General features: G+C 42.2%; 1 protein-coding gene across 4 annotated transcripts in view; it reads right to left on the bottom strand.

The window, feature by feature from the left end:
- Nucleotides 1–8,641: 8,641 nt before the first annotated feature.
- The window catches only part of LOC135575246 (E3 SUMO-protein ligase PIAS2-like), a 30,815-nt gene continuing 26,304 nt past the window's right edge, over nt 8,642–13,152 (bottom strand). Inside the window, exons 12-15 of one of the 4 annotated variants that reach the window (XR_010468720.1) lie at nt 12,876–13,015; nt 12,386–12,445; nt 11,034–11,071; nt 8,642–9,293 (exon numbers count right to left, since the gene is read on the bottom strand). Coding sequence is in view for 3 of the 4 variants with exons in the window: in XM_065044896.1 (XP_064900968.1) it covers nt 9,111–9,296; nt 11,034–11,071; nt 12,876–13,015 (364 nt within the window). In the remaining variant the exon portion in view is untranslated. Of the gene's footprint in view, nt 10,948–11,033; nt 11,072–12,385; nt 12,446–12,875; nt 13,016–13,152 lie in introns of all 4 variants that reach the window. The other 3 variants (XM_065044898.1, XM_065044896.1, XM_065044897.1) reach the window with 3 other exon arrangements.

Genomic DNA, 13,152 nt, shown 5'->3' with positions numbered 1-13,152 from the left:
CTTCCCGGACAATGGCCACCGCCCTTGTGAGGGACGCGGGAGACCCTTAGGGTCTGGGCGGTGGCTGGGGGGTCATGGCGGCGTTAGGAGCCCAGGGAAGAGCGGCAGGGCAGCTCACCTCCGGGGAAGGGTCGCAGCGGGAACAGGCAGCAGTCAAGGTGGACAGGGGAGACTGCTAGCACCGGCCGAGCTGAAGAGCACTCGGCTCAGGAGGAGGAAGCTCGAGCTCCAGCAACAGCTGATCTCGGCTCGTCCCCGCCTCCCGGCTGAGGCGGCGGCAGGTGGGATCCGCAGAGATCCGGCACGACGGTGAGTGCTGCTGCGGGGAGAAGGCCAGGTGTGGTGCCAAGACACCGGTCACAGGGGCGCTCTGAGGCAGCCGGGCCCTTGACCGCGCCTCACGAGGGGGCGGCTGCTATCTGTGTCGCCGCTCCCGTCACAGCGCTATCTGTCAGGTGCAGCGGGCTGGACAGGGGCGGCGGGTCGGAGCAACCCAGCTGGCCCTCCCTGGAACACGGTGCTTTTTCAGGAGTGTTCTGCTTTTTCTCTCATAGCTCTGGGGGTTGGCTGAGGAGGGGGAGGAGGTGGCAGTTCCCGCCCTCCCGCTGCTGACAGGAGTCGGGGGGGGGCGGGGCGCGGCCCTGAGCATGTCCCTTTCTGCCCGACTGTAGTACTGGGGCACCGCTGAGCTTATTAATTTATTTTTATTTCCCCCCCCCATGCTCTTTTATTATAAGGGTACCAGGTGCACGGGTAGGGAGGTGGCTGCTGTTTCTCTCTTTTTCCTCCTTTTGTAGGTGTGGGGAGTTAGGGCGAGAGGAAATGGCCTCAAGTTGTGCCAGGGAAGGTTCAGATTGGATATTAGGAAACATTTATTCCTGGAAAGGGTTGTGGAGCAGTGGAAAAGGCTGCCCAGGGCAGTGGTGAAGTCACCATCCCTGGAGGGGTTGAATAGACGCAGAGATGAGGTTCTCAGGGGCGTGGGGTAGTGCCAGGGGTGGGTTATGGTTGAACTCAATGATTTTGAGGGTCTCTTCCAACCAAAATGATTCTGTGAGTGCACCTCCGTGTAGGTCACAGATTTGAACATTTCCATACATTTTGCTCAGCATGTGTAGCAAATTCAAGTGTAAGATTAGGAGTACAATCCTGATCATCAGTGTATATAAAGGATAGGAGATAAAAGCATTGCTTCCAATGAGGCTGGGAAAAGGCTGTGCATATGTGCTAATATATGTATTATACAGTGCTGCGCTGCACTGATCTTGAGGAAGAATGTTCTTCCCTGAATCACATCAGCATTTTCTCAGGGAAATCAGTCTGTTGGAAACACTACAGGGTGGGTTGTTTTGTTTCATTTTTAATTTATTTTTCCCCTTAGTAAGCATACCCCATTATTTTAAATCACTGCAGCTCTGATAATGCGTTTCACCTGTTTTGAATCTCTTTATTCTAGTGAATCAGAATTTACCAGCCTGTTTCTGTGATAAACAGAAGCTTGTATGTCTTTGCATTTCTTGATGATGAGTGCTATTGGAACACTTTTTTCTTTTTTTTTTTTTTTTTCTTTTTCCCTTTTTTTATTTTTTCTCTCATTTCATTTTTCCTCCTTTTTTATTTTTCCTCTTCTTTTTAACTGTTATGGTCTTTCATTGTAGAAATATTTTTTACTGAAATGGACATTCTAGTTACCTATGTCAGCTTCAGTGTGTTCATTTTTGTTTTTAGAAAATATATTTCTGAATTGAAGCCATGTAATGGTTTGTTACAGTAAGAATTTGAACATCTGTAAGAGAAAGAGGTACCCTGCTGTTGTGGTTTAACCCAAGCTAGCAAAACAACCACAGTAGCTGTTCACTCATCTGCCTGCCTGCCTCTTCCCCCCCCAATAGGGGAGAGAGAATCAAAAGGGAAGGGAGAAACTTGGATTGAGATAAACACAGTTTAATAAAATAACAAAATACTAATGCACTACTAGTAAATATTTATATAAAATAGAATACAAAATAAAATATACTCACTGCAATTCCTCACGAACTTCATCCACACCAAGCAGCCAGTCCCAGGAAGCAGTACCTTGTCCCAAAGAGCTGATCCCAAAAAGAGAAAAAAGGCAGAAAGGCCCAGAGGCCTCTGCAAAATGGCAAAAGGCCAAACTAAACTGAACTCCCTCAACTCTGATAAAAAGAGGAAAGAAAAACGTGTGAGAGAGAGTGGAATATCCCAACTCTCCTTAAATATGAAGCATGATGCTAATGAGATGGAATATTCTTACTGATCAGTCTGGATGGCAGTCAAGCTCTGCTCCATCCATCCCCCCCTTCCTTGATGCCTCACACCTGTGGGCAGACTTCAGCAGGTCCTTGGCTCTCAGACCAGAGCAATTAAAAACATTAGCTCTGTGCTGGGGTGCTATCTATCTCTTGTTCTCAAACTAAGTCCAAATAATGAGCATGCTAGCTATGAAAAAGAAAGGTTCCTAACTGCAGGAAGAAAATTAACTCATTTTCAGACAATCCGGCACACCTGCAGAAGAGGAAGACAGTCTACTCTGGAGGTGTTGCAGATAGCCAGGGATGAGCAACACTGCAGTATGGACTTCCTAAATGGTGTAATGACAGTTAAAAGGTCACTTTCTGGCTGTAGTGGCCATGAAACTTGAGGGGTTTGGCAAAAGTGATGTTCTGTTTGTAATAAAGTGGTGATGTTTCTCTCTTTGACAAATACAGCTTTCATCTCCTTTGTTTTTTGTTGCACACAGAAGACCTTAACCCTTCTGAAGCAGCAGTTCATAGCAAGATAACTTTGATCCGGTTGCTGGCTATCACAGCAGAACAGAAACTCTGTAACAGCTCTTTAATGAAAAACATCTAAAATTAAAATTACTATTAATTTTTAATCAGGCTTTGTGATTTCAGTTGCATTTATGACCAAAAAAATTGTAATGCCAGTGCCTCTCTCTCTTGTAGAGCAGCATATATGGCAAACTCTGTTTTGATATTTGTGTAAATGAAATGTGCAGAAGTGGGCAGCATTTATTAATACATAATCTTGAAGTCCCTGCCAGAAGGCCTGGTAAGACCTTAATAGTAATGCTTGAACTGAGCTCTTTATCTTTTCAAATATTTTTTTTTAACAAGCCATTTAGCAAAAAGAATGGTTTACCCAGTTTTATTAACAAGAACAGCTGCTATGATATAACAAAGTGAATTAAAAGTGATCCAGCAGTCTTAAGGTGTTAAAAATACTCATTTTGGCCAAGGGATGACCCAAGCAATAATAAAGGAGTGCCATTTACCTTAACTTGGCTCTCACTATTAACTTCCTCCAGTCACACCATGATTTAAAGGTTCTTTTCCATCTCCAACCCAAGCTGTTCCAGCTCCACCACAAAGTGATAATAATATATTAATGACTTCTTGAAACAACAAGCAATCCATAAAACTAACATTCTGTTGTGGGACTACGGTGGGTCCTTGGATTCCCTGACGGAGGGCATGGGAACAGAAATTAGCCCTGAAGATATTAAGGCCCACCCATGAGAAAGATGGGAGTAAAGGAGTATCCGGAGATGTTAAGGATGTACCCGTGAGAGAGAAGGGAGTAAAAGAGTAACATTGATGAGAGCAAAAACAGCCAATGAGATGTTACTGCTGTAACTTGTAACCAATAGTGAAGAGACACATGAATTGGTAGAACTGTATAAAAATGCCCTTGTGGAAATAAATGGCATCTACTACTTTCATCCTGGAAGAACTTGGCCTATGTCGTTTGTCCATCTCAACCACGACATTCTACTTCCATGTCTTGTTTAATGGTCACTCCGTGTATCTGTTTTCATTCTACTTTTGCAACAGTGGGACATAATTATCCCAGCTGGAGAATAAGGCTCTGTTGTTTTTAGGCACAAATCAAGATTTTACAACTCTGATACTACCCTATCTCAGATTATAAGAGTAGCTTCTGTAGGAGAACATCCATCCTGCCAGAGGGACACATCCATAAAGTTTACATTTAGAACTAACGTAAATGGCTGTGCATAGGAGGACTATATGCTTAAAATATAAGGAAGAAATAAACTCTTGTTGTTATCTCTGTTCCTTGCCCCAAAGGAAAACTACAGTGGAGCCTGTGTATATAAAGATATTGGAAACTTGGAAACAATTAAAAAATACAGGTTTCAGTTTAAGATGTGATATCTAGTTAAATATTTATCAGAAGTAAATTTCACTTGTTCTGTTAAGAAAGTGTATAATTAGCAAATACAAATTCATATTGGATTGTGTGGAGTCCATGATTTCTCGCCCTCACAAGTGGTGACCCCGACATGATCCATAAGGAGAATTTACGGAAGGGGAACGACCGCTGCAGGGAGCGAGCCCCAGCTGGAACGGCTCGGCTGGACCGTGACCGGGATGCAGTCTGCGGGCTGCGTGACTCCTCATTGATTGCTACAGAAGCGGCAGAGGAGGGATAAAGGATCTGGTATCGTTGCAACGGACGCCCAAAGAGGTGAGCAGCTGGGGGCGAGAGGAGATGGGGCAGAATATTTTCAAAGAAAAAGAAGAAATACTGCGGCTCCTCTCGCATATCCTCTCTAAGAGAGGAGTGAAGTATGAGGAGAGTAACCTCAAAAGACTATTAATTTGGTGCAGAGGCAATGGGTTTTCTGACGATCTGTCAGGAGCTTTTCAAATAGAGACTAGGGAAAAAGTGGGAACTGTCTTGTGGAAGGCAATCAGTCACAGTGAAAAAGATATTCTCGGCCTTGTAACCGCCTGGAAACTGATAATTACTACAGTGAAGCAATTAAAACCTGAAAAGACTGTTACAAGCATTAGTGACTCAAAACTTGAACTTTGGGACGATATAGGGCAGAAATTATGGGATAAGGTCAGCAATGGAGATAAAGAAGCTAAATCATTAGTAACTACATGGAAGCTTATAATCACTACCTTAAAAGATCTTAAAGCTGAACGGTCTGCTGCTGCCAGAATTTTTGCAGCGTTGCAGCCTGATAAGAATCCTGAAAGTCGCTGTGAAGTTTACCCGGTCGTGTCTTTGATACCCTCCCTACTCCATCCCCTGCTGTGCCTTCAGCACCCCAGATACCTCAGCAGTCCGGGGCGGGGGGAGGAAAAATGCCGAGCGGGTGGCCTCCTGTACCATTGCCCAACCCTGGTGAGAACAAGTCCAAAGGACTGGAGTCAGACAACTTGCCCAAAGAACCTGTGAAAGCTGAGAATGCTAAAGTCATAAACAAGTGTACTATCAGTCCTTTTACCAATTTGTATCTGTCTTTACCGCCTTTTAACCCTCCAACTTCCACGAGAGAGCAGAAGGAGTCACCGGATAGGAACTGGACAAAAGAACTGCGTGAAAGATTAGATCAGCTAATAGCGAGTGAATCCAGCAGTAAGCAATGCAGTCATGCTGATCATGATGGGAAAGGGGGTGCGCCTGGGGACTCAGGTTATACAAATAATTATGATGCTAGAAAATATTGGCGAGAATGTGCATTGTTCCAAACCCCCATTACTAATGATTCTCCAGCACTGTTCAAGTCCGTGTTATCTGATGACTTGGATGAGGATGGGGGTTTGCAGCATTTTCTTGAAAAGTTAAAAGGAAAAGGAGTATGTGTACGAGTTGCCCCGAGATCAGATAAAAACCATGAAAGACTCAAGCAAAATTAGACCTGTGCAATGTAACAGCTATAGATCATTTAGGACGGAATGATGGGGACTCATTGAAAGGGGCGGGTATCCCCCAACTCTTGGAAGAGACACTAATTGGCACACCACAATTACAGGCGCTATTAGTTTCTGAAATCCTGAGGCAATCAGCAGACCGTGCATATCAAGCTATGATAGAGGTGCCTGAAACCAACAAAGCAGCCAAATCTTTTATAACTACTATCAGGGTCCCAATGAGAATTACATGCAATTTATTGACCATGTTCAAGAGTCCATCAATAAGCAGGTTGAAAACTTAGAAGCTAAGGAAGCACTGGTGTTGAAATTAGCAGTAGAGAATGCTAATGTTTGCTATCAACATGTTATCTGCAAGTTTTACAGTACATATTACGTGCTTCTGTGTATTGCCTCTCTGAAAATCAAGCAGCTTGTCAGGAATGTGAGTTAATTGTTTTACTGGTTGTTGTTAGAATTGTTTCTTTGTGGTATAAGTACACCGTAAACCTTCTCCCCACTTTTCCCACTCGCGCTGCAAGCAGCCCTGTGCTTCCCCCCCTCCCTCCCTCTTCTCATGGTCTTTACTTACAAGATGGGGTCAGGAATGACTGTTTGCAGTTGTGTTCCTAAGAAATCGGTATTGGGAGGTGTTTTAGAACATAGGAAAGCACTTGGAAATATGAGGAAGGAAGATCTTGTGAAATGTTGTAATTGATGGTGGCTGCTGTATCATTTAAATGACTGGGAAAAGTGTCCAGAGGATAGAACCTTGAAGTATAATACTTTGTTGCAATTAACATTGTTTTTAAGGTGAGAAGAACAGGACAAAATAAATCTCTACAAGAGATCATTAAATCATTTCAGACAGTTTTACAGGTGGAACGGTTTGAACTTCAACAAGCTGAGAGAGTTAACTGATAACACGCAGGTCACAGTAAACTTGCTGAAGTCTGCAAGATGTTTTCCTTATTAACCTATTTTCTTTGTAGGTATCTGTTTAAGCATATTATAGTTTGGTAAGTCTTTGCCTGTTATATGGTACAGTAAGTTCACAGACTGTTAAATCATGAGAATCCATTGCATTTTGTGATAATACAGAAGATCATGACTAATTTAGTTCCTTACTGCGTGAACGTGATAAGATTTTATGCGTAATAGCCGTTACTTTTCTTTCTAGCATGCTAGCTTTGTTCCAGCATCCAGACTTGCGCAACTCTGTGATAGGCTGTGTCTCATCTCGATGTGCTGGGTTTGGCTCTTTTGTATGCGCACCAGGTAAAGAATCCTGGTTTTGGGATAACAGTTGTAGCGCCCCAGATGAGACACTAATAAAAGCCTTGCCCAGTCCAGCTTGCTGCGGCAACAGGGGGGTAGGTGCTGATTGGGCTCCAGCCACACTAACCTGTTTTGTCAAGGAGACCCAGGTGGGTAGTTGTTTGATCTTATTACGTAAGGCTTAGCTACATTATATGTAACTGTAATCATTGTTGTTAATCACATGTTGTATGCTGCAGTATATTTCAAAGATGATTCAGCGCATTGTAAACAAGGCCTGGCTGGTTCAAAAAGAAAAAGGGGGAAGCATGGGAGATTTGAGGGATTTTCTTGAGGTTGTTGTGTGGATGGGTTTCTATTAGATGGAGATTTATTTCTGAACTAGCTCCGGAATCTCACAGCCAGCTCGAAGGCTAAAAAACAACACCTGCTGTGGAAGTGAGGCCTCAGGGCCTCAACAAGATGTAAATCAACAGACCTAGTAGCAGTGAGACTCGGGCGCGTGGACAGCTCGTGAACATGGACAATATCCCATCAGCTAATGCGTGCTTGGAGCGTGGACGTGTGATCAGGAAATAACTGCATATATAAGGAGGCTTGTTTCTGTAATAAATGGCTTCGCTTGAATTCATATTGGATTGTGTGGAGTCCATGAGTTTTCGCCCTTGCACATAATAGTAACAGAAGGCAAAAAGCACCTGACATCTGACTAAGGAAAAAAGGAACAAAACATTAGGAAAAAGTGAAAGCTGGTAATTAGGGAAGGAGTAATCTCAAATACAGCTACTCAACAGAAACACAACACTTGGGAAAGCTGCTATGTCAAACATATATAAACAATGCCATTATTCCAGCTCTATGAAAATGACTGTTTTCCTGGTCTGTAACCTCTTCCACATCCAGTACTGCTGAGGTTTTCCTTGGAGGCACATGGGGAGACACTGCACACACACAAAGTAGCAGCAGATTCCTCAGAAGAGTAAAACAGAAGGGAATTACTCCCATCCAATTAGAAAAATCCATAGTTTGGAGGCCATGCAATGTGGGACAAAGCACTATTAAGCCCTAAATACACAATTCCAGTTAGGTGGGAACTCTGCAGCTACAGCTTTTGTTTTCCAAAAAGCCAAGCATCCCCTGTGGCATGTCAGAGTGTTGTATTCCTGAGTGGAACACAGCAGTTATCAAAGCAACAGAAGCTGTGGGCAAGACATCCTAGAAAATAAACCTGTGCTGGAGAAAGTAATTCCTACTTTGTCTCCTTACAGCTGCCCACTCTTCACTTGTTCATTTGGTGGAGGCACCAAGAACATTATAACCTAAATTTGAGTTTAAAGGCTGCTTTTTTTTCCCCCTAGCACCTCAAAGTTATCCAAGCCAGAAATTCAACTGAAGCTCAACTGTGCATAGTTTGGAGTTTTTGGTGGTGGGGAGGTCTCTGAATTCTGACATGACAGCACAGCAATTGTGTGATACAGGGGTTGCATAGATAATTTGTCCCCTCCCCAGCCCAAAGAACTTAGAGAGAAGTCACAGCTTAGGATGTTGTTGCATTTGTGAAAAAATATGAAATCAGGATTAAAAAAAAAAAAGTTCCGTTTACAGAGGGTTTCCTACATCACCTGGTAAAGGGGAAGTGGGGAGCAAGAGACATACAACAGTAGTCATGGCCATTTCACAAAGCTTCATTGTCTGAAGTTTATTACAGGCCCCAGTGAAAATAGTAAAATTTCACCAATGCATACACTTTGGTGTTCTAGAGTGGTTAAGTGCCTTTTTTTTTAAAAAAAAAAAAAAAAGTTTGTTTTCACATTGTTGCTGTGTTTTACAACAAAATTGAAAACCATTTGTGGAATCCACCCAGCAACAAAAAGTTAGTTTCCCCTGAACAAGCCAAAAGCATAAAAGCACATTCTGAAGGGGCCTTTTCTATACCAGATATTTAATGAGTAAAAAACAACAAAACCAATAACAAAACAATCTATAACTTCTGTTCCTAACATAGATGAATTTACTCCATTTTCCAGAAGGTAAATCCTCTCAATAAATATCAGAACAACTTCTGAGATGCCCATGTTTCAGAGATGGGAGCAGCGGCTCTGTGCAATTTCTCTTGGAGTCCCTAAAAAGCTGCCCCGTGTTTCAGTCCAGTGAGATGATGTCGGGAGCACTGCTGCCACAGCTGGTGATCACCCCAGGCTCGCTCCTGCCAGAGGAGCTAACGTGCATGTTGCTCTCGTGATGACTGGTTGAGGTGACAATGCTGCCAGGTGTGCTGCTTGTTAAGGTTGAGGTGAGACTATCCAAAAACATAGGAGGACAGTACTGCTTGAAACAAACAATGAAGAATGAAGAGACTAACTGCACAAGGGAAATGTATGCTCTGAAGATACATCTTCCCTACGACAAGTGTGAAACACGTTAACTAACAGAACCTCGTTAACACATGCACAGCAAGAACTGGAGTTCTGCAAACCAGCAAGAGACAAGCAGAGGTGGTAGCCACAAGCCCTTCTCTCTCATCCTCCCCTCTTTTTTAATTTTTTCTTATGAACTGGTTAGCTTGAGCATTTACTAGCACATTAAGAAACACTCTAATGACCAAAAAAAAAAAAAAACACACCAAAAACACAGCACATACTACACAACACACCACCACAAAAAAAAACCCCAAAACAAATCAAAAAAAACAAAACACCACACAAACACCCATAGTATTTGGAGAATGTTTGCTACCCACAGGCACAACTGCATATTTCAGGCTCCTTTTGTCATGAAAAGCAGCAAAAAGCATTCTGCTACCACAACAGAGGTTAAAATAATTTCATCCCCTCAAACAGAAGCACTGTAGTAATCAACATTTTCATAGTATACACCCACAATTATACGTGCAGGTCTCTAAACATTTTAGCAATGATAAACGAGACCTGATCAAGTCTGATTAGGGAAAGTTACTCAGTTGATTTACATTTCCTGAAGTGGAAGACAAGCCTTCTCAAAGCAGAGCTCAACATTTTACACATTTAGAAACAGAACAAGGTTGCCAGGTGTCAAAGAGGATGATCTAAGACACCCCCATGCATGCACACACACATGTTGTTCAACACACTTGACTTTCTCTTACCCTGTGGATTCCAAGCTTGGGCTTATGTTTGGAACTGAGCCTGAACTGTTTGAACTGTCCAAAGTGGACATTTCGCAGCAGCATACCTGCTTCCAGCCTCCCACATCAACAAACTTCTGTTATTCCCACTTTTGGCAGTTCAGATCTCAAGGTCAGGCACAGAGTATTGCAAGATGCAATAAGTGGAAAGAAAAGGAGGAAGTTCATCCTCTGTTTTTAAGGCACCAGAAAGTCAAGTCCTATTACTGTTGTCTTCTAGTGACAGAGAGACAAAACAGAGGGTCTACTTCAGATCCTCTTGTCTTAATTAAGGAGCCAATATTACCCCACATTTCAAGGCTGTAATCTTGTACGTGTAAGAATCTAGTTACTGTAAGAATCATTCTCCCTAATTCTGTAAAGTTTAAGTTTCCAGAGAAGGCAAAAATACCACCTAGTTACTTTGGACCTACAAAATTTCCATATAATCCAAAGCCAATGGGGTTTAGGTGTTACACAGGATTTATTATAAAAGTGTTCAGCCATGCGCCCATCAAATTAATGAAGGTATTTTCTTTAGAACTTAATCTCCTACTAATATCAAAACCAACAGCAATCAGTGAAATATTACAGAGCTTAACCTGGCCTACAGATACACATTAAGAACTAAGAGTGTTAAATACACGAAGGGTGTATTCAAGTTAGTGCTGTGCAAGTATTCACTTCGGAAAGGTAAAAAGCATCAATAAAGAGCAAATGTCCATGCCTGGATTTATCATAGTGAGGCTAAACTGAATCCTCCCTTAATGCATCTTCATCACCACCTCTTGTTGGGAAAATGGGTTTTCCTGGTCTGTGGCTGGGTCTAACTGCAAACTTGATATGGATGATGACAGCATTTGAGCAGTATGTCACAAAAACCAGACTTGGAAATTAAACCCCAGAGCAGTTCAGACACATACCTGTGAATCAACTGGGATTAGCGAAAGAAAATCCAGACCTAGGAAAAAAAAAAAAAAAAAAAAAAAGATTAATCTTTCTTTTCTTCATCACAAGAAACGTAAGGAACTTTTTTTTTGTGCTCATAGAACAGATTTTGCAATTGTTACACAAGTTTCTAAATGGAATATACCATGGTGACACCACTCTCAACGACCACTTCAGGCAGCAGCAAAACAAGTTATCTAGTACAAGTGGCTCTTTTTAAGAATGAGAATGACATAATGATGTATTATTCACTGGATATTGCAGGGTGGTTCAATGTGGTTGCTTAGATGAAGGTTGCTGTTTGGAGCTGTTGGTTCATAATGCGCGTTTCACTGCGTATTGTACCTGACTTGGCCAAACTGGGACATGAAGAGTGTCATCACATTAAAGATGCTGGAATGAAGTAAAGTCACAACATGCACAAGTCCAAAAACAAGCAACAGGTCTCTTCCTCCACCCACGGGCAGCCAATAAGGAAACACTTCTAATATCATCCCCATTTTGTGTCTAGACAAATAAAAGGAACGAAGAAGAAACTACAAGTAGTTGAACGTATATCCTCTAAGAGCAGAGACAACTATTGTCTGTCTTATACACTATTAGTGTGTAAGCATTTAGGGCAAGATGTTTAAAATTAGGAAACCAAAGAGAAATCACAGCCTTTTTTGTTTTGTTTTTAAATATTGGCCTTGTGTTTGCTATGTCAACAGAAAGAAATGGTAAATCTACTCCCTCCCTCTCCCCTCACTTCCAAATATGTTCTGGCCAGTGGCATCTCTCCTCCTTTTCTCCATTTAGAGAAGAATTTTGAAGGAGATTTAAGAATTGTAGAATACCAGGTTGGAAGGGACCACAAGGATCATCTGGTCCAACCTTTACTTGGCAAAAGAAAACTCAGCTGCTTTTACAGAACTGACAGCTTCTTTTGCTCTCACATGTTTATAGAACTTCATGGACAAAACAGTTCTAGTTGCCCATTCTCTCAGCTTACTCTCCAATTTGGGAAGACAATCAATTTTTTTAAATGAGGGAGAAGTGGAGTAAGGGAACCAAAACGGACAGAAAAAATAAAAGGAATGATATCCAACCCATTGCCAAACTGGTGCTGAAAGAAGAGGAAAAACCCATAGATGTTGCAAGGGAGAAATGGAGACAGGCAATGGAGTGGGGGAAAAGGAAGGTACAGGAGGCCAGCATGACATCTGTCACCACAAGTCACCATCTCCTAGGCTCTGGGTTCTTTACAGCTGGCCAATAGAACCCCCAGAGTCCCTATATACAGCATTCTTTTCAAGGAGCCAGGGTAGAAAACAATCAGTATCCCCACCTTTTTGTCTGATATTTAGCAGCAGTGTTGAAGAATACATCATAGGCATTTAGGGTATGTCTAGGTAAAGAAAGTCAATAGAGGTCAGCTTACATATTGTAGCTCACCTTAACCTTTTTCATAAATTCTAGACAGAGCACCACTAGAATCAGGCAGCAGAACATCTCTACATCTGCTCTCCCTCGCATCTACGACATGTAACAACCAGACATTCACACAAAGTCTAACTCAATATAGTGAGAAGTGTTTCTGGCTGCCATTCCAAAAATGCCAATTTGTACCCCAGGAGCAATGTTTTTCACATGACCATCTGAAACAGGAAAGACAGCCTGTGCTGGACTTGTCTACACAACATATCAGTACAATACTGCATTTAGTCTTGTTCCATTAAAAAAAAAAAAAAAAAAAAAAAATTGATTCTCCAATTTTTACCCACCCCATCAAATTAATAAAGCTGTCAGAATACATATGAAAAATAGCCACCACCTACCTGACAAGTCTGATGAAATACTGGATATTGGTGGGTGATGGAATGGTACTGGGTAGTCTGTTAATGAAGGAGGAATAGCAGCAGCATCAACTGTTGTCACGCTGGGCACTCTGACAGTGGATGGCTGATACATGAGAACCCTGTTTCAAACAGCACAGGAAGTTACAACCTGGCCATTAGTTACCGATGACAAATCAAGCACCACTATGTGCTCTGAGTCACAAGGTCGCTATGTTACAACACAACTACAGCATGGCTACTCACTACACAGTATTCC

The sequence above is a fragment of the Columba livia genome, chromosome W (assembly GCF_036013475.1).
Source record: "Columba livia isolate bColLiv1 breed racing homer chromosome W, bColLiv1.pat.W.v2, whole genome shotgun sequence".
Lineage (NCBI taxonomy): Eukaryota > Metazoa > Chordata > Aves > Columbiformes > Columbidae > Columba > Columba livia.
Note: the sequence above shows the minus strand (reverse complement) of the source record. Positions and strands in the feature narration are given on the sequence as shown.